Source organism: Cydia splendana, chromosome 27 (assembly GCF_910591565.1).
Source record: "Cydia splendana chromosome 27, ilCydSple1.2, whole genome shotgun sequence".
Classification (NCBI taxonomy): domain Eukaryota; kingdom Metazoa; phylum Arthropoda; class Insecta; order Lepidoptera; family Tortricidae; genus Cydia; species Cydia splendana.
The window spans coordinates 5853059-5876615 of record NC_085986.1 but is presented as its reverse complement, the minus strand read 5'-3'; the positions used below and the strand labels follow the sequence as shown (position 1 = coordinate 5876615).

Sequence of the window (23557 nt, the reverse complement as noted above, 5' to 3'; positions counted from 1 at the left end):
GATAATTTCAACTGTCTAGCTGTCACGGTTCGTGAGATACAGCCTGGTGACGGACAGACGGATAGCGGAGTCTTAGTAATGGGTCCCGTTTTTACCCTTTGGGTACGGAACCCTAAAAATAATAACATATTTTTTTTATTACATAAAATATGCTCGCTCTTTAGCGATAATGCCGCCTGTTATTTACCTCTGTCTTCATATTGTATTATTTGTGTTTACTACATTTATTCTGAGGTTGTGAATTTGCATGTTTTACTCAAAAAATCTTTATATTTCAATTTAAACAAAAAATACAACTATCATTTAGAATTTCGTACCCACACTAAATCCCACATTCGTACAGTACAATTTTGTTAATACCATTACAGATGCCTCCTCAAATCCTTAACCCTCCCGCAGCTCGAGTGACATGCATTATTCAACCCACGCAACGCCGGTTCCCAAAATGTGCGAATTGTTGCGAAACTTGTATAGCCTTTATAACTGTGAACTGATGTGAGGTGGGGTTATGCTGTGTTGGTGTGACAATGCCTAACGCAAAATAGAGAAAAACTTTCATGTAAAGAATGTATACAAAAATCTTGAAGAGGAAACTCTGAATAAGTTTTTAGGGTTCCGTACCCAAAGGCTCCGCTGTCCGTCCGTCCGTCCGTCTGTCACCAGGCTGTATCTCACGAACCGTGATAGCTAGACAGTTGAAATTTTCACAGATGATGTATTTCTGTTGCCGCTATAACAACAAATACTAAAAACAGAATAATATGAAGATTTAAGTGGGGCTCCCATACAACAAACGTGATTTTTGACCGAAGTTAAGCAACGTCGGGCGGGGTCAGTACTTGGATGGGTGACCTTTTTTTGCATTATGGTACGGAACCCTTCGTGCGCGAGTCCGACTCGCACTTGCCCGGTTTTTTTTTCAGTAGAAGGCTGACGAGTACAGTTATCGCGCACTCAGTTATTTTATTAATAGCACGAATCTGTAGCGATTCTGTTTTCAATACAGATTCTAATACTCGTACATTTTTTTTCAATAGATGTGTATAGTACCTACGAGCACAGTACGAGTAACAGCCTGATTTTAATTTTAAGATACGTCTGATCATAGATCTTTCTTTAAACAAAAACGTCACTTTTGACACTGACACATCTAATACATATCGTTTCTAGATCTATTAATTGACGTATCTTAAAGTTCGAATCGGGCAGTATGTGTAGTATCTTCAATAAAACAATTGTTAAGCATGTTCTTGTATTTATTTTTGTAATATGCTGCTTCTTAATGTTAGTTACATTTATATTGTTATATCGCACGTCCATCAGTCTTGCGATGAGATAGGTAAGAGAGCTGTCAAAGTGACAGCCATAGATAAGCTATTTTTAGGAGTACGTTCATAAACGTCACTCTGTTTGGCCCTATGGTTGACAGGTAGATAATGCCATTTTGCGTTAATGCGTTTTTCCTAAACTGCTAATATTTTTTAAGACAACGAAAGTAAGTTGTACTACGATTTCTGACACCTTCATTCCTCCTCCTTAACTTAAAAAATTGTGTGTTGACATTTAACATTGCGTCGGCTGAGAATACGTTTGTGCCATATCCATTTTTGAGAAAATTGTTTTTTAGTGATTCCTAAAATAACAAAAAATTTGCTATAATTGACACTAATCGGTTTATGAAAAAACTATTTTTGAAAAATGTCGCATTTTACTATAGGATAATTACACTTTGTTAACAGAAAATTATCACAAAAGTGTGACTTATCCACAACTTTTGTGTCATATCATACATTATACGTTTAACATTTACTCATCAAAAACGGATATGGCAATCATAAAAATGCTTTTATTTCATGATTACCACTGTATTCGCAATATTTGTTAGTTGTTAAATAGTAAACATATGTGCCTAAATGATAAATACGTTCAATATTTCCTAAAAGTAAAACTTTCCGAAAAATATTTTTTTTTGCTTGTTTTCGCTCTCCTGCAAACCATGTAAGTGGCGTATGGTACAAACGTATTCTCACCCGACGATTGATTAATACTGATACAATTGACCACACACAAAAACACCTAAGCTAGATTTCACATATATTGACTGCTTTAAACAAAACACCTTTTCCCGCATTCGGGTAAAATTGCCAATAATTCAACTACCCATACAGAATTCGCGACGAGAATTTCTCGCAACATATCTCGCAATCTCTTTTTCTCGACGATACAAACGAGAGATACAAACCAGATGGAACGGCTATTGACAATGCATCTATTCTAAACAGAGTGCGGTATACATTATTCATGTCGCTTGTCGTTTATTGTCTCGACGTCTGCTTGTGTCACACTCTGTCTGCTACACGTGTCTATACTAAAGATGCAACGGATAGTTGTTTGGCCGGATACCGGATACCGGATATTCGGCCTGACCATCGGCCGAATAACCGGTATCCGGCCGCCGAATATTCGGCCAGCAGAACTATACCTACATTTCGGTTTTTCAGGTGGCGCATTCTGCAGGTTGGACCTGTTTCCTAGTAAACGTTCGCGCGGACTCATTTCTAGGTTCGAAATGAGTGCGCGTGCAAGTCAGTGGAATGATTAAATTGTTTTAAAATAATAAACAAGTACGATTATGACCGTGTCTGTTTCTTAAATCCAATTTGTTTACTCCGAAATCAAGCAATGTCACTATCCGGTATCCGGCCGGAGAGTAAAATAATGGCCGGATAAGCCGGATACCGGATAGTAAACAGATATCCGGTGCATCTCTAGTCTATACTATGTATCTTTAGGTATTTAAATAGAAGTAAACAAAATCTACCCTCAAATGGCTCCGACAAGCAGTAAATTCAAGACCATAATGCTTTCATTACTAGAGGGGCGAACTTTCAATGAATAAATATTTATTTTAAGTAATTTATACTTGAGTTTGCATGTTAAATGACATCGATCCCATAGAGTTATATATTTGACAGAGGGAATGTCACTTAAGACAAACTGTGACACTGCAATGGCGGACGGTTTGAAAGTGTGCGTGTAGACGAGTGATACCATGTAACACAAATTCTCCCCTAATGGTGAAACAATTATTTTCAATATCGTCCTTGTTTTCAAATATTGTTTAAAGTAGTGTCCTACTTTTTACGTTAGACAGTAAAATTGTGTGTACCTAACTGATTTTATAGGCCTTGAAAATGCGCATTACCTGCAAATTACTTTGTGCAAATATTATTTTCAATACCTAATGATATTTAACTTGTAACACATCTGGTTTTAAACAAAAAATAAATATAAGGTAAATGTACTAGTGCTCGACATGTTAATGCCCAATAGATGACACCTTGCTGTCACCTATATTGACAATGGTTTAAGTTTCAAGATGACATGTACTGGACTGGGACCGCGTCGAGCACCATGAGTATGTTTACCTTACATAACAAATAAACGTTAACTATCAAACATTATTCATGTAAACGTCTTTAATCTCCTTATTATCGGGAAATTACCATACCGACCTAGTTTGAAATGCAAAATCATTAATTTAGCTATTTACCTAAATATCCTAAATTATCTCTTTTATATACATTATGATTTAATAAGAAGGGCATTAATTACCCTACTTTCGGGAAATTACCCTATTCAACTTACTGGTCACACTCCTGTTTCGCATTTATAAACAATGAAATATGGAGATTTTATGTACTATACCGTGATAATTGATAAAATTAGCTATGAAAAGTTATTCCGTCACTTTTTTTCTTTCGATCGGTACAATTCTTGCAGGATTTAACTACGCATGCCGGCATATTTTACATTTTTCTTGGACATATTTACTTCACTGACGTTTCGATCCGTCTGACGGCAAATTGGTGGATGAGGGCATTGAGATAACTGTCAATGTGTGTGTGTTACGCGTAAATACTAGGAAATTGGTGGATGATGGAATCACAGTTTTTGTCTTAGCAAAACTACGTCCGTAGTATTCTAGGTCCATGATCGATCCTGTAATTTTGTTTCCAATGAAACCTGAATTTGCAGTTACCAAGGTATAATTAATTTTAAGTATGTATATTCTGTAGAATATTTTCTATCAAAGCTTAATTCAGCTATCTCTTACCACTTCATAAGTGGATAACACGCGTTGACGTGTATCTCAGGACTGGCCTTATGGGCACTAAGAATGGGGCATGAATGGGGCCAGTGCAGCGGTGTGACACCGCTATAAACGTGATGAGTTGGCATCACGCGCGCGATTGGTCGCAACTAGTTGCGTTAGACAGCACGATTGGCTCGAATTCTTGAGTGACACCGCTGAACTAGCACCATTTTTAGTGCCCGTAAGGCCCGTCCTTAGATATACGTCAATGATAACACGTGACAATTGCGAAGTTCTGCAACTCCCAACTTAACCACGTAACACTTTTCAACATGTTCACGATAAAAACTTCTACGTCATACTCTGTAGTAGTAGTAGTAGTAGTAAAATACTTTATTGTACAAAAAGAAACATAAAACATGAAAGAACACACATCATTAGTACAAAGGCGAACTTATCCCTTTCAGGGATCTCTTCTCTGTAACTCTTAAGTTTTCCAATATAAGTCATGTATGTAACTTGGGACGTAAGGACGATGTGTTGGTAATTTTAATATTACATACTTACAAAATTCACACGAGCAATTAAAATTCCGCTATCGCACCGACAATGTTTAGTTTCATTATAGATTTTTTATTCATAGTGAATTCTGCACCTGCAAGTGAAACTTGCGGGTTATCAGACATTATTACAGAAATTCTCTTTAACAGTATCAGTAGGTAATGTACACTTTGGCTCTTTTCAGTACGTTTATTTTATATTCAAATTATTAACGATTATTTCGAAAGGTTCTCAAATTCTCGTGTTTGTTATAAAATACAGTTAAAATAATCGTATCCATAATTAGAAAGTGTAAACTGTAATTTTGCGAGTGTGTATTTTATGAGATTACTGCGTTATACATTTATAATACATTGACACTTTTGTTATAAATTATAATTACTTAACTTTTTTTAAACATTATACGAGCCTAGCCTTACAAGGCTAAAACTAGTTTTATTATATATTTTTTAATCAGAGAAATGGTCGCATTACAAATTTCACTCCTTTAGGTACTCTAGCGTCTTTTGAGCGTCGGTGTTTATCAGTGCTCTGGAAAATGGCGTCGCTGCGCAGTAGCGCCAACGTTGCGTCAAGCAGCAACCATAGAGTTGACTAGGCATACAGGCCTATTCGGAATTCGAGATAATCACATGATCTTGAGACGATTTAGAGATCAACTAGATCTACATTAGATATCGACTAGATGTGACTTGGATATCTAAGTCATAACTTGTCGAAATCGTTCAAGAGGACCTCCAGAATCGCGGAAACGTCAAATTTGACATATCTATCTTACAAATATCTTTAATGTATCCGTATCGTAACTTGTTGAAGTCTAGTAGAAATTTAATTCATTTTCCGAATACAGCCGATAATCCTAGACATAATACATAATGGACGCCGCGCCGACGTTCAGGAGACGCTAGTGTGGGGTGGCTCTTATACATCAGTAGGCCTTAAAATATTTCTCAAACTTGAACCCAAGTTACCATCAATTCAGCCCTTCGGCGTAAAAACTTAATAAATGCTCAGTTTATTAGAAAATATGAGAAACTCTTCGGAATTTGTTCTCTGATAGAAACAAACTTGTTAATCTTGTACAGGGAAAGTTTTCGGGGGCCTATTTTGATAATAATTCTTGATCACTTAGTAGGGGAGGACGGGGTGAGTTAAAACAGAGGTAGGTTGAAACAACGTCAATTTTGAGACATCTATAACAGTTATCGAGCTGTAAAAAACGTCTAGCCTCGTCCGACCGTCCGTTGGTCCTTTAATATACGTCTTTGCCTCAAGAAAATTATAATTACGTACCGCAAAATTGACGCTGTTTCAACTTATTATACCAATCAAAAACTGGTAAACTAAAGCATAGACAAATATGGGGCATTATCTATGAAAAGGGACCTTATTGTCGATGGCGCTTACGCCGCACAGCGTCGCGCGGCATTGTATTTATATCGGAGCATCGTTAATAATGGCGTAAGCGCCACCAACAATAAGGTCCCTTTTCATAGATAACGTCACATATAGCCTCTTGTGTCCTCCTTGTCATTATTGTAGTTTTGAATTTGGAACCTTCTTGTCTTCCATTTTAATTCGAAATTCGATTTGGATTAAATTCTTTTTAAGGGCGACTCAGGAGTACAGGAGTCAGTTTTGGTACTTTCGCAGTCGACATCTAGCATCGAGTAACGGAATTATCAGTACCGCTACTTGTAGCATCAATGTTTGTTGTTAACAAACCGCCTTGATGCATCAATGTCATATTTTATTGTCTGTGAAAATTTGTCAAAAAACAGTTTAAGGCACTGTATGTATAAGTTAGTCTATGAATTTACTGAGTCGGTAGTGCTGCACTCTGGCGGCAGGACATTGCAGTAATATCCCCTATTAGATTTAAGTTTCCATATTGTACGCCTCTCTGAGGCAGGACATGAAGACCGTTGTAAATTAGAATAACATCCTATGTAACTCATGACCAACAATAAATAATTTGATTGATTGATTGATTGATTGATTGATTGATACTTGAATGCTCTAGTGTCGCGACTCACAAAAATTGTATTGGACAACAATTTACAACTGATATTAAAAGCAGAAGGAGTTGAAAATAGAGTTCCGGTTAATCCGGTTATAATATTAGCTGAAAATTGTTGAGCATTAGACTTTTCGGTCGATGCTACATCTATTGTCACGTAGCAGTACTGACAATTCCGCAACTCGATGCTAGATGTCGACTACGAAAATAATAGTCGTTTTGGTACTAAAACTGATGTATGGAGTTAGCACTCTATGTATTTTTCTCTACGACTAGAGGGTGAATTAGAAAATATCAGGAACGTGTTTACCAAAACCGCAACTAAATCGACCAAGCCGCTTCAAAAATAAATAGGAACATTCATTTGTATGCCCAAACACGCCTAAAGTAACAAGCCTGATGCATCATACCGTCCGTTCCTTAGAGGTTAAAAGGTTAAAAGTTTCTTTATAAAGAACATCGGGCAGGACAAGGACAACCATCAACAAATTATCTCACGTTTCCCTGTTCCACCTTTATCGTTCTGAAAACTTGGAAAGGCTATACTTAAAGTTGTATTAAATTTCTACCAATTACCTCCTTACTACGTGAAAAAGGACTTAAGCGCCTTGTAAAACGTACTAACTTATAACTTTATTTCAAAAGATGAAACTTTGGTCTTAGGAACACTTGTCGCAAGGGAATTTCAACTTTAACTCGTGTGTGGTTGATTGTTATTTGATTGTTGGTACGTGACTGGAATGGGCAAAAGGCAGAGGCACTTAGCTGGTATAGAATAGTGGAAATACAGATTTAGGGCATAATTGTAGTATTTTTCATACATTAAAGCACATTTTTTTTGTATGACCTACATAAGTCAGCCTGTATAGCATAGTAAGGCAGTATAGGTACTATTTTTTTATAATTACTATTCGTATATTATTGTTAGATATATCGCTATTTTGTACAACGTAATAGCAGGATATATTCTGAACGAGCTCAACATAAAAACCCGTCTATCTACTATCTGTCTCAGGAGAATCCTCGGGTTCTTTGGGCACTTGGCCCGGCGGGAACCCGACAGTCTAGAGAAGTTGATGATCGGTGGCCAGGTTGAGGGCAGAAGTGGCAGAGGCAGAATACCCACACGCTGGTTTGATGCCATTGAGGCAGTCACACGCGTCAAGTTCCAGGGCTCTATGCGGAAGGCAGAAGATCGGCCAGGTTGGAGAGCAATCCAAGAAAACGCAACTTATGGCGGTCACGACCCTCAGTCATGAGGTTACGACGAAGAAGAATAACAGGCTATCATATGTAGTATATTACCTAAATCAACGACATTGATTACCTTTTCTTGCTATGACCGTTATAACGGCTAAAGGGTTTTTATACTTTGTCTAATATCATCATCATCATCATCATCATATCAGCCAGAGGACGTCCACTGCTGGACATAGGCCTCCCCCAAAGAGTGCCACAATGACCGGTCTTGCGCCACCCGCATCCAGCGGACTCCCGCGACCTTTACCAGGTCGTCAGTCCACCTTGTGGGGGGTCTACCCACGTTGCGCCTTCCGGTACGTGGTGGTGGTTGTCTAATATACTTTGCCATAATTATTCATCATCTTCCTCGCGTTATACCCGCATTTTTTCCACGGCTCATGGGAGCCTGGGGTCCGCTTGGCAACTAATCCCGAGAATTGGCGTCGGCAATAATTTTTACGAAAGCGACTGCCATCTTACCTTCCACCCTAGAGGGTAAACTAGGCCTTATTGGGGTTAGTCCGGTTTCCTCCCGATGTTTTCCTTCACCAAAAAGCGACTTTTTTTTTCTAGCCTACTTTGGTGTCCCACTGCTGGGCAAAGGCCTCCCCTCGTTTTCTCCACTCGACCCTGTCATCGGCATTTTCCCACCATTTGGGGTAGAATGCGTCCAAGTTGTCCCGCCATCTACTTTTCGGTCTGCCTAGACCCCGGCCTGCACCGTCTATTGTGTTCCGTAAGCGACTAGTATATAAAATGACTTTTCGTACATAATTCTGAAAAACTCATTGGTACGAGCCGGGGTTCGAACCCGCAACATCCTGATTGAAAGTCGCACGCTCCTACAGCTAGGCCACCAGCGCTTCGCGATAATTATTACATGCTCTAAATCATATTTGTTTTAACTAGAGACATGACATAATTATTTTTAGGCCTAGAAATAAAAGTAGTAGACCTAATACTTAGACAAATGAGGGGCCTAACGAGTATGCATGATCCAATTAGTGTTTAAAGTTATAATGAAGGCAAATTGACAGGACCGCTGTTTGCCCGATTGATTGGCGTGCGTAGTCCAGTCAATGGAGACTTTCCTATACAAGAGAATTCTGTGTCAAGAATAAGCGGACTTATACGGATTTGTTTTGTTATAAACCTCCTTCATTTTTAAATTAAACAACCCTTTAATGCTCAAAAAAACATTTCTATTTTTTTCTGCTTTTAAGCACATAAATGAGTTCTTAGGGGTAATATAAAGTACAGAAAAATAATAAAAAAATATTTTGTATATGATCTTCTAGAAAACATATGTTAAGAATACTCAACATTGCCCAACTTTCACAATATCACTATTGGCAACCAATGTTGAGTACTCTCAACATTGCGCATGATTTAGAGATAATGAAGAAATAAAAATATTATAGTTTTTAATAAAAAGTTTCTATTGAGCGTCATGAAAAGAGTAGAAACCATTTGTTTTTGCTACTAGGCGAGACATAATATCAATTTTGAATATCTTCGTGTATCCTATTTTGCAATACGTTCAAGGTGTACACTGATTTTATATACTGAACTACAATATGTGGAGGTCTTGGATCTTGAAGCTTCCAAAAAACAGGGCCCAGCCCTGTTTTTAGGTTTCCATACCCAAAGGGTAAAAACGGAACCCTATTACTAAGACTCCACCACAGTCTGTCACCAGGCTGTATCTCATGAAAGTCATGAACCGTTGTAGCTATAGCTACACAGTTGAAAATTTCGCAGATGATGTATTTCTGTTGCCGCTGTAACAACAAATACTAAAAAGTACGGCACCCTCGTGGGCGAGTCCGCCTCGCACTTTTCTAGTTTCTTTTTAGCAGCTCCATTGCTAGTTGTGTTGTAGTCTTAATTTATTCAGTAGCATAGTCTGGAAAGACAAGCTACTGAAAAGTAGCTCCTGCTTGTCGCCGATACAACAACCAAACATTATTTACTTTTATCTATAAAATCTGGATATCCAAAGAAGTTCGTAAACCTCATTCGCCAATTCCACGATGGTATGAAAGCGCAGGTTCAACAGGAAAACGAACTCTTTGAGTTTGAGTGAAGCAGGGATGTGTCATGGCACCCACACTAACTATTTGCCATATACATGCTTCGCAGTGGAGCCAACTAAATGTGAGGGGCCTGAGAAAGGTGTCTTAAAGGTTCAGGGCGAAGTCTAAAGTGCGACGAGTCTCCACATTAGAGATACTCTACGCTGACGACGTATGCCTTATGTCTGGCAGTATGGCGCATCTCCAAAGCTACGTTGATGCATTAAACCGCTCTTATGCCAACAATTCGGGCTGGTAATAAGTATTTCCAAGACACAAATCCGCAACAACCACCCTGTGGAGTTGAATCTGATTCAAAACCACTGAATCTAGATGGGAAACCACTAGATGAAGTCTTATTTTAAATATCTTGGGATCCGTATACGACATGACAACACCCTGGCTTCAGAAATACCATCTCGCATCGCCAAAGCCGCTCCCATGATATCAAGTTTGAGACTAAGATAAGCATCTATAAGGCCGTAATAATCCCAGTCCTGTATGGCGCAGAGACACGATACCTGTACAAGCCAGATATCAAAAGACTAGACACGCACCACCTAAGATGTCTAATGTTTAGGTACTCAGAATTAAATGGCAGGACCGTATTCCAAACTCTGAGGTTCTGCGTCGTTCCGGGATGTACGGCATGGAGGCACTATTGATGCAGCGTCAGCTCAGGTGGTGTGGGCATGTTCTTCGGATGGACGATCGCCGCCTGCCTAAAGCTATATTCTACTCAGAATTAGCAGAGGGCAAACGGAAGCACGGCGGACATGCTCAAGCGTCACCTAAACGTGTGTGATATCGATCCTGCACGTTGGGATGGGAAGAGCTCGCTGCAAAACGGTCATCTTGGCTGTCCACCACCTTTGAATTCATCAAGTCGTGGATGTTGCATCTTCCCTTATATTAACCTTATCTTCGCACTGTTAAAATTACTTAACAGACTAACAAGAATGTACTTTATTCATAACGTCGCAGTGTTAAAAATGCTCAACATGCGTTACACTATGTATATTTCTAAGAATCTCGCAATGTTGAGCATTCTCAACACGCATAATGGGAACCCAGTCCTGTGTTAGTTAGGCTTCTATTGTGTTATAAAAACATAAAAACACAAAGCACACACCCTCAAGAACACATTGTAATAGTATTTCAATCGACATTATAGGTATAAATATTTTTTAATATTTTTTAATTAACTTGCGTCCTGAGGTCAATTGCTGTCGTGGCACCATTTTGCCATTAACTGTCAAAATACGTGCGCCTGGGAAATAATCTCACTCGTCGAAGATGCGTTAGGTTTTAAAGTATCATTTCATTAAAAAAAGTACTGAGCTTAAGTGAAAATTACGTTGCAATATTTTTTTGATTCTAATGTTGAGCATACTTAACATTGCGAATTAAAGGGTTAATAACTTTATGCTAATCGAGCCATAACAAAACAATGGCCACCACTTTTGTCGAAATTGGAAATTAAATTTCATAAAACATGTTACACTTATCTTAAAGGCCGGCAACGCGCTTGCAATCGCTCTGGTGTTGTAAGTGCCCATGGTAATTCGATCAGGTGATTTGTCTGCTCGTTTGTCTTCAGGATCATAATCTTTGATTAAATAATTTGTACCACAGGCTGCTTTAAAAAGCTGGCCAAGTGCGAGACGGACTCGCGCACGAAGGGTTCCGTAGCATTATACGCAAAAAAAAACCGGCCAAGTGCGAGTCGGACTCGCACACGAAGGGTTCCGTACCATTATCTATAAAAACGGTCACCCATCCAAGTACTGACCCCGCCGACGTTGCTTAACTTCGGTCAAAAAATCACGTTGGTTGTATGGGAGCCCCACTTAAATCTTTATTTTCCCAAGTAGCATTGCAAGCTGTATATAAGCTGTATTAAAGTTTATTTGTATACTATAAGCTGTACGGTTAGGCTGTACAAAGGCTGTATAAGCGCTTATACAGCCCTTATAAGTAAAAAAAGGGCCCAAATTATACAGCCTTTGGCGTTATTAGAGCTGTAGAGTAGCTGTATAAGCAATACATAAGCTGCATAATAGCTGCATTACAGCTATATTTCGGTGTAACAGGAAACCTTAACACTACAGATAATCTCTTATAAGTACGATATAAGAATATAAGTTTTAAATGAGTTATAAGAAAGAATTACAAGAGAATAATAATCATTTAAGAAACTAAAATGTCTTAATCTTGTTCATTCGTAATATAGTAATGGCGACAATAAAGTGTTATAGTGGATGGTAAAAGTAAAAGTAAATATTATACAGGACTTGAATGGAATTTTACATTATTGGTAAGTGCGGATTATTATTTATTGTGAACCTGTGTATCTTTTCTGGCAAAATAATTACGCGCCTGCAAAATAACAAAGAGAAACCATAAGGAAAATATCAAAAATCGGCAAAGTTACTGTTTGTTTTTAAGGTTAGAGTATCAAAAATATTTATAAATATTAATTCTAAGGCTAAACAATTTATTTTAGCTGGTAATCATAACACGGCGTTAGTCTGCTAAATATTTGCAAGTATTTCTTTAATTATATTTACAAATACGTTTTTTTATTTCTTGTAAAATGGCGACAATTTTTAAACAGCCTACAGGATAGTTGGAGAGCATTATAATCTTAGTAGCTGTGCTGTGTAATAAATAGAGTGTCTTTTACAGCTTTTGTAATTAAAACAGCTTTATAATAGAATATTTGTATTCGTTTGGCTGTATTTCGGTTCTCCGTACATAAGTTATAATTCTCTTTAGAGATCCGTAAAACAAATAAAAAACCTGTACTGTAACTGTCATTCATTAAAAACATTCGTAAAAACTAAAAAACTAAAACTAGTGCCTACGTCAAATCATGGGATTAGTTGTCAAGCGGACCCCAGGCTCTCATGAGCCGTGGCGAAATGCCGGGATAACGCGAGGAAGAAGAAGACTGTAATTGTCATATATTCCTTTAGTTTTATAATAAACTTATTTTCAGAAATCATTACACTACTATACTTATACGAGTGTAAAATTACGCCAAAAGATTGTTATAAGCGACTCTATCAGTAATACAGAAAAAAGCTGTACTATAGCTGCCATTTATTCATTTGGTTTTATAATACCCTTACAGACAGAAGTTATACAACTACTATTCTTATAGGAGAGTAAGATTACGCCATAAGAAATAGCTTTAAAACGGGGTTGACAGATACATTTGTACAGCTACAAGTGCCAAGTGATACTACAATACAGCCTGTATACAGCTTTTACGATAAAATTAGCTTGTAGTGTTTCATAACACTTAATGTTTTAAAACGGAGTTGACAGATACTTTTGTACAGCTAAAAGTGCCAAGTATTACTACAATACAGCCTGTATACAGCTTTTACGATAGAATTAGCTTGTAGTCTCTCACAACACTTTTAGTTTTATAGTAGATTTTTTATATTCTGATAAAGCACCCCATGCTTCCGCAGAATCCTTTATAATGATTTTATACAGCTTGAGCTGTATAATGTCTGTAAAGTACCTTTTATACAGCTTAAATCTTTTCTGACACTCTTATACATCCCTTAAATCACTCTAAGTTCTTAATTGGCTGCTATATTGATGTTGCCGACACTTCCATGCTACTTGGGTTATTCTGTTTTTAGTATTTTTTGTTATAGCGGCAACAGAAATACATCATCTGTGAAAATGTTAGCTGTCTAGCTATCACAGATCACGAGATACAGCCTGGTGACAGACGGACGGACGGATAGCGGAGTCTTAGTAATAGGGTCCCGTTTTTACCCTTTGGGTACGGAACCCTAAAAAGTAGCCCGCGGCGGTGGTGTGTTGTTGCTCTTGTGTGTGTGCTCTTGTGTTTGATCCTAATATTTCTATTTTTTACCGTTGAGTCACTAGCACGGCTACCCCGAGTTGCCATTTTTATTTGTCGTTAGCGTCTGCGTGTACAGTCACCTGCAATAATATGTTATACAACAAAGGCCGCAAAAATAGCTGACACGATCTTATTTGTACAGCTATAAGAGCGTGTCTTATATTTTCGCGACCTTCAAAGAGTAGTAACGTATTATTGCAGGTGACTGTACTCGATCGCATTCCTTCTCTATCGAACCCATACATCAGTGCGATCGATATGGTCTGCGATCGAGTTTACGCAATCGCTAACGTAAACGTCATGTGACAACTTGTGGTACGTCTATAGCACAGAATAAATAATAGTACTAGGTACAGAAGATTCACTCTCTAACAAAACGCGTCTGTTACGATCAGGACAGATATGACCGCTAGGTGGCGACAGCGCCACGCGCGGATTATGGCTAGCCACCAAAATTGGTGGGGGACGGATGTACTTGTAGCTACCTGTTGCAAAGCGACGAAATCGCGGAGTGAGCCACGCCTGTCGTTAGTAATAAATTCGGGTATAAAGTCCTCGTTGACTGGGCTATCCCGGCTCTCCAATCAGCTGCTGTCATTTGAATATTTAATAACATTGATTAGTTTAATATTGGGCTAACGAAACTGGTGGCTTATGGATTACTCACGCTAGACCGGCCAGAGCCCGGGCCGAGGCGTCCGACATGTCATTTTCTATGACGGCTGATCAATAATAACGTGGTCCTTTCCATAGAAAACGAAGCGCCGGAAGCTCCGCCCGGCCCCGGCCCGGTCTAGCATGAGTCATCCTTTACGCATCACGCTGAATTGAAAGTTTTCCTTTTAGACCTCGGACGAGGTATAAATTGAGTTTCTTAGTTTTTTTTCCGTCTGGTCTGAATAGTCCGGTTTCCTCACTCAATGTTTTCCCTCATCGAAAAGCGACTGGTAAATACTATCAAATATGTTTATTGGTAGACATATTTTAATGCACAACTTGGCTTAAAATTTGTATGGTCATTGTTTTTCGCTCCTAACTTTTATTATTTTTTTATTTTATTAACAAACACAATATTAATATCCAGATAGCAAAACTGGACTACGTTTGTTTGAAGAAGTGGTCGTCTCTTTTCCTCTTAAAATGAAAAATGTACCCCTATATACTCTCCATATTAGAGTCCTTCGCTCCCCGGGGCCCAAAGTAAAGGATGGCTCACGCTAGACCGGGCCGGGGCCGGGCCGGAGCTTCCAGCTCCTCGTTTTCTATGGAAAGCACCACGTGATCACCGATCAGCCGTCATAACATATGACATGTCGGACGCCTCAGGCCCGGCCCGGTCTAGCGTGATTCATCATTTAGAGTCCTTCGCTCCCTTGGGCCCAAAGTAATATGTTTAACTAAAACCTTTGCTAACAATAATTGCCTGATATCGAGGTCGGCAAGAGTATATGTGACGTTATCTATGAAAAGGGAGCTTATTGTCGATGGCGCTTACGCCATTAATAACCATGCTCCGTTATGAATAAAATGCCGCGCGACGCTGTGCGGCGTAAGCGCCATCGACAATAAGGTCCCTTTTCATAGATAACGCCCCTTATTAGTTGCAGGAGTTTAATTCAAAACAGATTTTATCTGTGATTGTTTTGGAAGTAATTTATATTTGATGTTGCAAATTTGAATTTGCGAGACGTCGGTTCTGTGTTGATGTTATAATTAGAAATATAATTTCAAGATGTTTTCCTGTTTATGAAATAAATACAAATTTAAAGGTAAAGTCATCAGCATTAAGGCCTATAGTCTGTAACTTTAGGTATTTAAATAAAAGTAAACAAATAATTTGTGCATTTTCGGGTAGTTATAACATTTATTGGTTAACCGACCAATTGACAAAACCGCCTGGATCAGTCACTGAACGACCTGACTTTAACCTACATTATTTGATCGTGTAATGTTTTCATCTACCCTCAACTGGCTTAAGGAACCATTTGAGGGTAGATTTTGTTTACTTTTATTTAAATACCTAAAGATACAGAGTATAGTAGGTTCGTGTTCTTCTCTCACTCTCTGTGAGCGTAAGCGTGAGCGAGATGGATGCGCGTGCTCGGGACCACGCAATCATGTTTTTGAAATTTAATTTGTAGTAAGTTTAACAAAATCTAGTAATCGATTAGTTCTGTCAAAATAAAATTGCGCATTTTTAGAAGCAGTTTCATACCTACTTTTAGTTTTTGTATCGATATAAATTCTTACAAATTTTTAAGTGCGTTTTAGACATATGTTCATGATTTTTGCCATCGAGTGGAAGTAAAAAAATTAAAAAGAATTAATGAAGACCCTACAAAAAAATCTCAAGATCAATTAATTAAATATTTCATCACCGTATTGTGATCTAAAAATTAGTCAAGTGCGAGTCGGACTCGCGTTTCTAGGGTTCCGTACATAAGTCCGACTCACACTTGACTGCACATTTCTAATAGGTTTTCCTGTCTTCTAAGGTGAAGAACTATTTTGTGTATTTTTTTCAAATTTTTAGTCCCAGTAGTTTTGGAGATAAAGGGGGGGATTGGTAATTTTTTGGCTATTTTCTTAAATAACTTCGAACCTATGTATTTAAAAATTATAAAAAAAACATGTCTGTGTCCATCTTTGGGTCACTAATTTACATATGTGTACCAAATTGCAACCTAATTGGTCCAGTAGTTTCCGAGAAAATAGCCTGTGACAGACGGACAGACAGACAGACGCACGAGTGATCCTATAAGGGTTCCGTTTTTTCCTTTTGAGATACGGAACCCTAAAAAGCGGTATGATTTTCAAAAACTCCGCCCTCTGAACCTACGGCACCTTAAATAACTTAAAGGCGTCAATGCTTAGCTCGTGGCTCTGTGAGCTGTGTAGACCCTAAGGACCCCCATGAAACCGCCATTTTGAAAATCTACACAAAAATCCATGCTTAATTATTGAACTTGCTCACAAAAGTTCACTTGTTTTCGCACTTTTTAAACGTTAAACCTAATTATTATAGGTATTACTCAAAAGGTAATTAGTCAATAAATATAAAATCGGCCAAAAGCATGTCGAGCCATGCTCATTGTAGGGTTTCGTAGTTACCATTCTCTCAAAATACGCCAAACCAGGGTATGATTATGATAAAGAAAATATTTCTGACGATATTTCTACAAAAAAAAATATTTAATGGTGTTCACTGTCACATAAATTCATATTATTACGGAAACCCTCAAGGAAAAGGTTGAACATCAATTACTTATCCATATTTGCACCCACCCCGAAATTTAACTGCCCTCTTAAACGGGGAGGTTTTATGTCTTCGAGCCTTACTTTACCTTATTTGGCATACCCTTAGAGCATACAACAATTGCAGTAGCCTTATATGTCGTATTTGCGACATTTGCGTACAAAAATGTCTGCCGAATTTTTCCTAGCAGGTAAAGAAGTAACACACGCAAAAGATTACTCACACGTAAAAAAGATCTGTGTCGAAACACGAATAGACACGCACATTTAAATAAAAATGTTCACATTCTCATTTTGACGCACTAATATTACACATGGAAATGTCTTTATACGATTTTTTGCACAATCTACAATTCAATAGCTCCAAACTTATAGTATAATATTTATTTATTTACTTATTAATAGAAAGGTCTTACAAGACTTCTACAACTATGAAAGTAATATTATGTTCAAAATTTTAGATACTACCTTCAATTTTCTGTTGCTGCTAAATAGTTATGATATTTACCTATTATGTAGTTATTGTACAAAATCTGTTTTATCGTTATCATTGGACAATCATGGGGTATTGTAGTTTTTTGTCTTTTTGTATGTTTAATACATTTTGCAATGTTGTTGTTTTGTTTAAGCAGTTGATTGCTTTTTACAAATCACATGTTACGTTCAGTGACGTGTATGAACAAAAAACCTGTTAAAAACAATACAAATACAATTGTTATTAAATACAACACCAATAATAACAAACATTGATATTATTATAACAACAACCTATTATCATAACAATAACTATCCCCTCCTGAGACATAATATTTAACAAAAATAGTCATTCGAAAATGAACTCAGTTGCATATGTTACAGAGTGTATTTTGGAATCGTTTGATACACATTAGATTAACTGCCCGATTCAAACTTTAATAGATATGGATTAGATGTGTCAGTGTCAAAAGTGACGTTTTTGTTTGAAGAAACGTCACATTTGACACTGACATATCTAATCCATATCGTTGCTAGAACTAACGTATCTTAAAGTTCGAATCGGGCCGTAAGAGACAGACCAAGCTAAATCAGCAGCGATTTAAACGTCATAATTTCATAGAAGTATATGACGTTTAAAATAACACTTGCACAGTCTGTGCTATCAAGATCGCTATGAGTTTGCATGGTCTAACTCTAGCAGTTTCAAACGGAATGGAACAAGCTAATAACGACTTTATTCTTTATAAAGAAAGTTGAAATTACATTGAAGGAGTTATGTAGTTATAATATATTGTATTATATTGAGTCTCAGAAAGGTATAGTAGACTAAATAAACATTAATTTACTCAAGATCACCATTTCCATTAAATCTACTATTACAGTTATATACTTACATGCTCGTTGTTACCTAAAATCGTATTATTTATCACATACAATACTAAAACAAAACTAACTAAATTGTAAATAACGTCCGGATTAGTAATTATCCTCTTAAAAGTCTTGTATGTCATAATCATCAGTATGTCATACCTACTATAAGTTTTATTCCAAAATATTTCTCTTCTTTAAGCTCTTGGTAACTTAAATATCATAATCATAAATCTTGAATGTCATAGTCATTAATTCTTGTACTCATTTTTTTGCTGTCTATTTGTCTTGCTATGAGTGTCATTCTCTGTCTTTCTATATGCTCTTATTTAAAGTCTTCCTCTTTCTTTTTTTACCTCCAAAAACTTATTATTGTTGTTGTATTGTCTTTCTCTAACCCAACGTAGACTTTGAACATAGTCGGTCCAAAATTAAGAAAAATAAGTCATTTTTATATACATACAATGTGTCGTTTAAAATTATAACTTTGTAGCAGTCCTTATATTTAGCAACTTACGCTGGGGTGCGGCGGGTGGTCCTGTCTAGGGTTTGCAATCCGGATCCGAAATGTATGAAATTATCCGGATCTGGATCCGGATCCGCGGATATTCCCATACATTTCGGATCCGTCGTGCAAACCCTAGTCCTGTCCCTTGACATTCTGCAGCTGTTTGTTGTGCGCGGTCGGCGTGCGCTCCCCGGGCGCGGTGGACGCGCCGGCGGCGAGCGTGTTAGAATATTGTTATTCTATGTACAAATTGTATAACGTATAAAACTGACCTGTTTCTCTTTGACGTTCAATGTTGATAATATATTACACTATTTAAACACTTAACACAACATTACGTGAATTTTACAGAATTTGCTATTTATGTGGGTAGGTACGATACGAAACCACCGTTGTTAAGAGAAACAGTAAGTCTGTTAACTTACTACTTAAATTTGTAAACTACTTTGAAATAATTATATTTTGAATTAATATTACTGATTAATAATTATGTATAACGGAGTTTATTGAAAATATATTCTAATAGTTTTATTCTGCATAATTGATGTTTATATTAGTTGTTGATGATAAGGTGAATAAATTGTATTATTCAATTTAATAAAACAGTTTTATTTTCAATTACATCTGTTTATTATTTTATTTATTTTGCTTAAAACTTAAATAGTATCCAGTTATTGATTTAGCAGTTTTACATAATTATGAATCAAGGTAAATAAATTACTTCCTGACAAGTTTTACCTTGAAAGTAATTATCGACTATCAATTTTGTGTTTGTAATATATTTAATATTTTAAAAAATTATTCATTTATCTAACAAGCGCAAGCTGCTGGGGACTAGGCGCCGTTGCCTGTCTGTCTCTTTCATTCTTACTGTTGTCTCTATCCACATGGGCACTAAGATTCTGATAGCTAATAACATTTGGCAACTGCTCTATTTTAATCTGTCTCTTTCTAACCATCTACTTTTCTGCTCTTTTTAAATCTGTCTTCTAAGCTTCGAATAACTTTTTTTGCTGTGTCATTGTCTGTCTTGCTTTATGCTCTTATTTACTTCCCTTTTCTTTTTTTACCTCCAAAAACTTATTATTGTTGTTGTATTGTCTTTCTCTAACCCAACGTAGACTTTTAACATAGTCGGTCCAAAAATTAAGAAAAATAAAGAAAAAAGTCATTCTTTTTATACATACTATGTGTCGTTTAGAATTATAACTTTGTAGCAGTCCTTATATTTAGCAACTTACGCTGGGGTGCGGCGGGTGGTCCTGTCCCTTGACATTCTGCAGCTGCTTGTTGTGCGCGGTCGGCGTGCGCTCCCCGGGCGCGGTGGACGCGCCGGCGGCGGCGCCGGCGCTGCTGCCCGCCGGGGACTTGGCGCCGGGGCTGCTGGTCGATGTTGTCCTGGGGAGATAGGCGATTACTGTTAGTGGACAGGCTGTTAGAAAGGAAATAAGGTTGGAGGAAAGGAAGGGTGAAAGGAAAATTAATATTGTAGGATAATTTTTCACAGACCTCAAGAATTTATAGTAAGCTCAATAAGTTTTGTGTTGTGGGTACTAGACGACGATAGGTATATAACTATATAATGTAAATATATAACGATACATAACTACATAGATACTTATGTACATAAAAAAACATCTATAAATAAGGAACACATATTTGTGAATAACACACAAATAAATGCCCTTACCACGATTCGAACCCGGGACCTCCTGCTTCGTAGAAAGGATGACTTACTGACTAGCCTAAGAGGCCGTCAAAAGTAAAGGAAGTAAGGAGAGATGGAAGAAAGGTAACGATAAACATGTCATAAAAACAACACATAGCGTCACTGAAAAGGTTTCCATTCACCTTGGCTACAGTTGGTCTTCCATGGAAATCCTTGCAAGATTTGTCCCACTTTTCCTTTATGTCTTAGCATTATTGAAAAGTAGAGTTTCGACACCGCTCCGATCCAATCGGAGAAGCGCGAGACGAGACAAGGAAAAGCGAGACGAGAAGGGAGCAGCATGTACACGCTCGTTCTCGGCCTGTCTCGGGGTGTCGACGAGTGTGTACAGCCGGCAATGGAGTGCCTACTGTGTTGTATAATTTGTGGCAACTCCCTCATTCTTCTTAATATAGGTACCCAAATTACTACCCAAACTTGAGTCATTATCGTTATTTTATAATTTAAACTTCCACCAAAACAATTTTCTTGGTAAATTACTTTCACAATTGTGTTTTATGATTTTCACCATATTTTTGCTAAACAGCATTTTAAAGTGTCTATAAAACCAGGCAAATGCGAGTCAATCTAGCGGCTTGTGGGTTCTGTATCATCTATTTTGCCTGAAATAAATGATTTTATTTATTTTTTCCGTCAGTCCAACTGACTGGCTGTCTGCCCGATTCGAACTTTAAGAAACGTCAATTAATAGATCTAGAAACGATATGGATTAGATGTGTCAGTGTCAAAAGTGAAGTTTTTGTTTGAAGAAACGACACATTTGACACTGACATATCTAATCCATATCGTTTCTAGATCTATTAATTGACGTATCTTAATCATAATCATAATATCTCATAATATCTTTATTGCGTTCATGTTGGTACAAATAAATACAGGTGGAAACTTACAAAATTATGGCGCAACATGAGACCCTGTTAGGGTTTTGCAAAACTATAACTAAAAACTTACACATAAAAAATCTATACAATAATAAATAATACAATTATTTTTGAAATTTATTAGGTCAAAATACTCTTGTATGGAATAAAAACAGTTCTCAATTAAATATTTTTTCAAATTGTTAACAAATTTACCATATTTTTCCTTTTTGGTTATCTCTTTAGGTAGGTTATTGTAAACTCGTATGGTTGTCATGTGAGGGCTCTTACTACTCATTTGCAAGTTACTACTTGGTAGCGCTAATCTGTCTTTATGACGCAGGTTCATGTGATAGGTGCAATGATCTTTGGCCTTAGAATATAGGGTTGGGTGCTTTCGGATGAATTTACAGGCTTCTAAAATATATAAAGATGGTAGAGTCAATATACCGAATTTCTTGAAGAACGGTCTGCAACTATCGGGGGTTCTTATATTGGCGAGGATCCTGACGCATTCCTTTTGTAGAACAAACAGGTCTGAAACCTCGGTGCTGTTACCCCATAGAATAATCCCATACAGGAGCCAAGATTGTGTGAACGCGTAAAAAGCACTCATGGCCGTTTTTAAATCTGTTGTTTTTTTTATGTTTCTAAGAGCATAGGTGAAACTAGAGAGTTTTAAAGCAACTTTTTCTACATGCGCTTTCCAATTAATGTTTGAACAATTGTTTATTTGTTCAAATTGGAAATTTAAATATTTGTAATTTAATTCTAGTGGTTCTCTCTGATAAGGTCAAAAATGAATTAAATTTGTTTTTGTTAAGTTTAATTCAAGGTTATGATCGCCAAGCCAATTTATTATGATATCGAGCGTAGTATTTAATTGGGAAACTGCGGCATTTTTATCCTGGCTAGATAATACAATGGAGATATCATCTGCGTACATAAAACACTTAATATTATTTGTATTCAATATTTTTGGTAGGTCGTTCACGTAAATCAAAAATAAAATGCACCCCAATACGCTGCCCTGTGGGATAGAGCATGAAATTTGTCTCTTTTCCGATTGTACTTGTGCTATCGTGTTCGTGTTTTTATCGTGATGGCTTATTTCAACATACTGTACTCTATTTTCCAAGTAAGATTTAACTTAAAGTTCGAATCGGGCCGTGTATCTCATGAACCGTGATAGCTAGACAGTTGAAAATTTCACACATGATGTATTTCTGTTGCCGCTATAACAACAAATACTAAAAACAAAATAAAATAAATATTTAAATAGGGCTCCCATACAACCAACGTGATTTTTTGCCGTTTTTTGCGCAATGGTACGGAACCCTTCGTGCGCGAGTCCGATTCGCACTTGGCCGGTTTTTATTATTTATTATCATTCTTTTTGGCTATATCATTCACGGCCCTGAAATCTGAAAATTCTTTTGACAATTGCTGCTAAATAATTTTAAGATTACTGAAGCCCTAGTGTACATTTCATACGGTAGCGTGACGTGTAGGCGTTTGGGTTAAATGGTAATTTGTATGAGATTTTGAGTTACCAAAACGTCCTGCTTGGCGCGCTCTGTTCAAAATCCCATACAAAAATAGACATATCAAACGCGAACGGTCGTCACGTTATCGAATGAAATTTACACTAGGCGTTCAGGGCCGTAGCCATACGGTGCGCATCTACAAGGTGTCAAATTCAAAATTTTCCTAGATTTTTCATATCTAACACAACACATGACAACAGTTGACATGATGCCAACGGCCGCTTCCTATCACCGCACCGCTCGCCGTCGGCAGGGTGTTCATCCTCACACCCTAGAACCTAAATGGTCGCGTACTGTGCGATTTAAGAGGAATTTCCTCCCGCGGACGCTCCGGCTGTGGAGTGAGCCCCCTTCCGAGGTTTTCCCGAGGGTCTACAGTATGGGTTCTTCAAAAAAGGAGTGTACAGGTTTTTAAAAGGTGGACAACGCGC

At 37.4% G+C, this 23557-nt stretch overlaps 1 protein-coding gene and 1 long non-coding RNA gene across 5 annotated transcripts in view; one reads left to right on the top strand and one right to left on the bottom strand.

Annotated features, from left to right (window-relative positions):
• Positions 1-23557, bottom strand: part of LOC134803742 (synaptotagmin-7) — an 862565-nt gene that overhangs the window by 21498 nt on the left and 817510 nt on the right. For all 4 annotated transcript variants that reach the window (XM_063776562.1, XM_063776563.1, XM_063776565.1 and 1 more), the window contains one exon: positions 20232-20388. In XM_063776562.1, the coding sequence (XP_063632632.1) occupies positions 20232-20388 (157 nt within the window). The remainder of the gene's footprint in view (positions 1-20231; positions 20389-23557) is intronic.
• Positions 23333-23557, top strand: part of LOC134803831 (uncharacterized) — a 190165-nt gene continuing 189940 nt past the window's right edge. The window contains exon 1 of the long non-coding RNA XR_010146030.1: positions 23333-23544. This is a non-coding gene — a long non-coding RNA (uncharacterized LOC134803831). The remainder of the gene's footprint in view (positions 23545-23557) is intronic.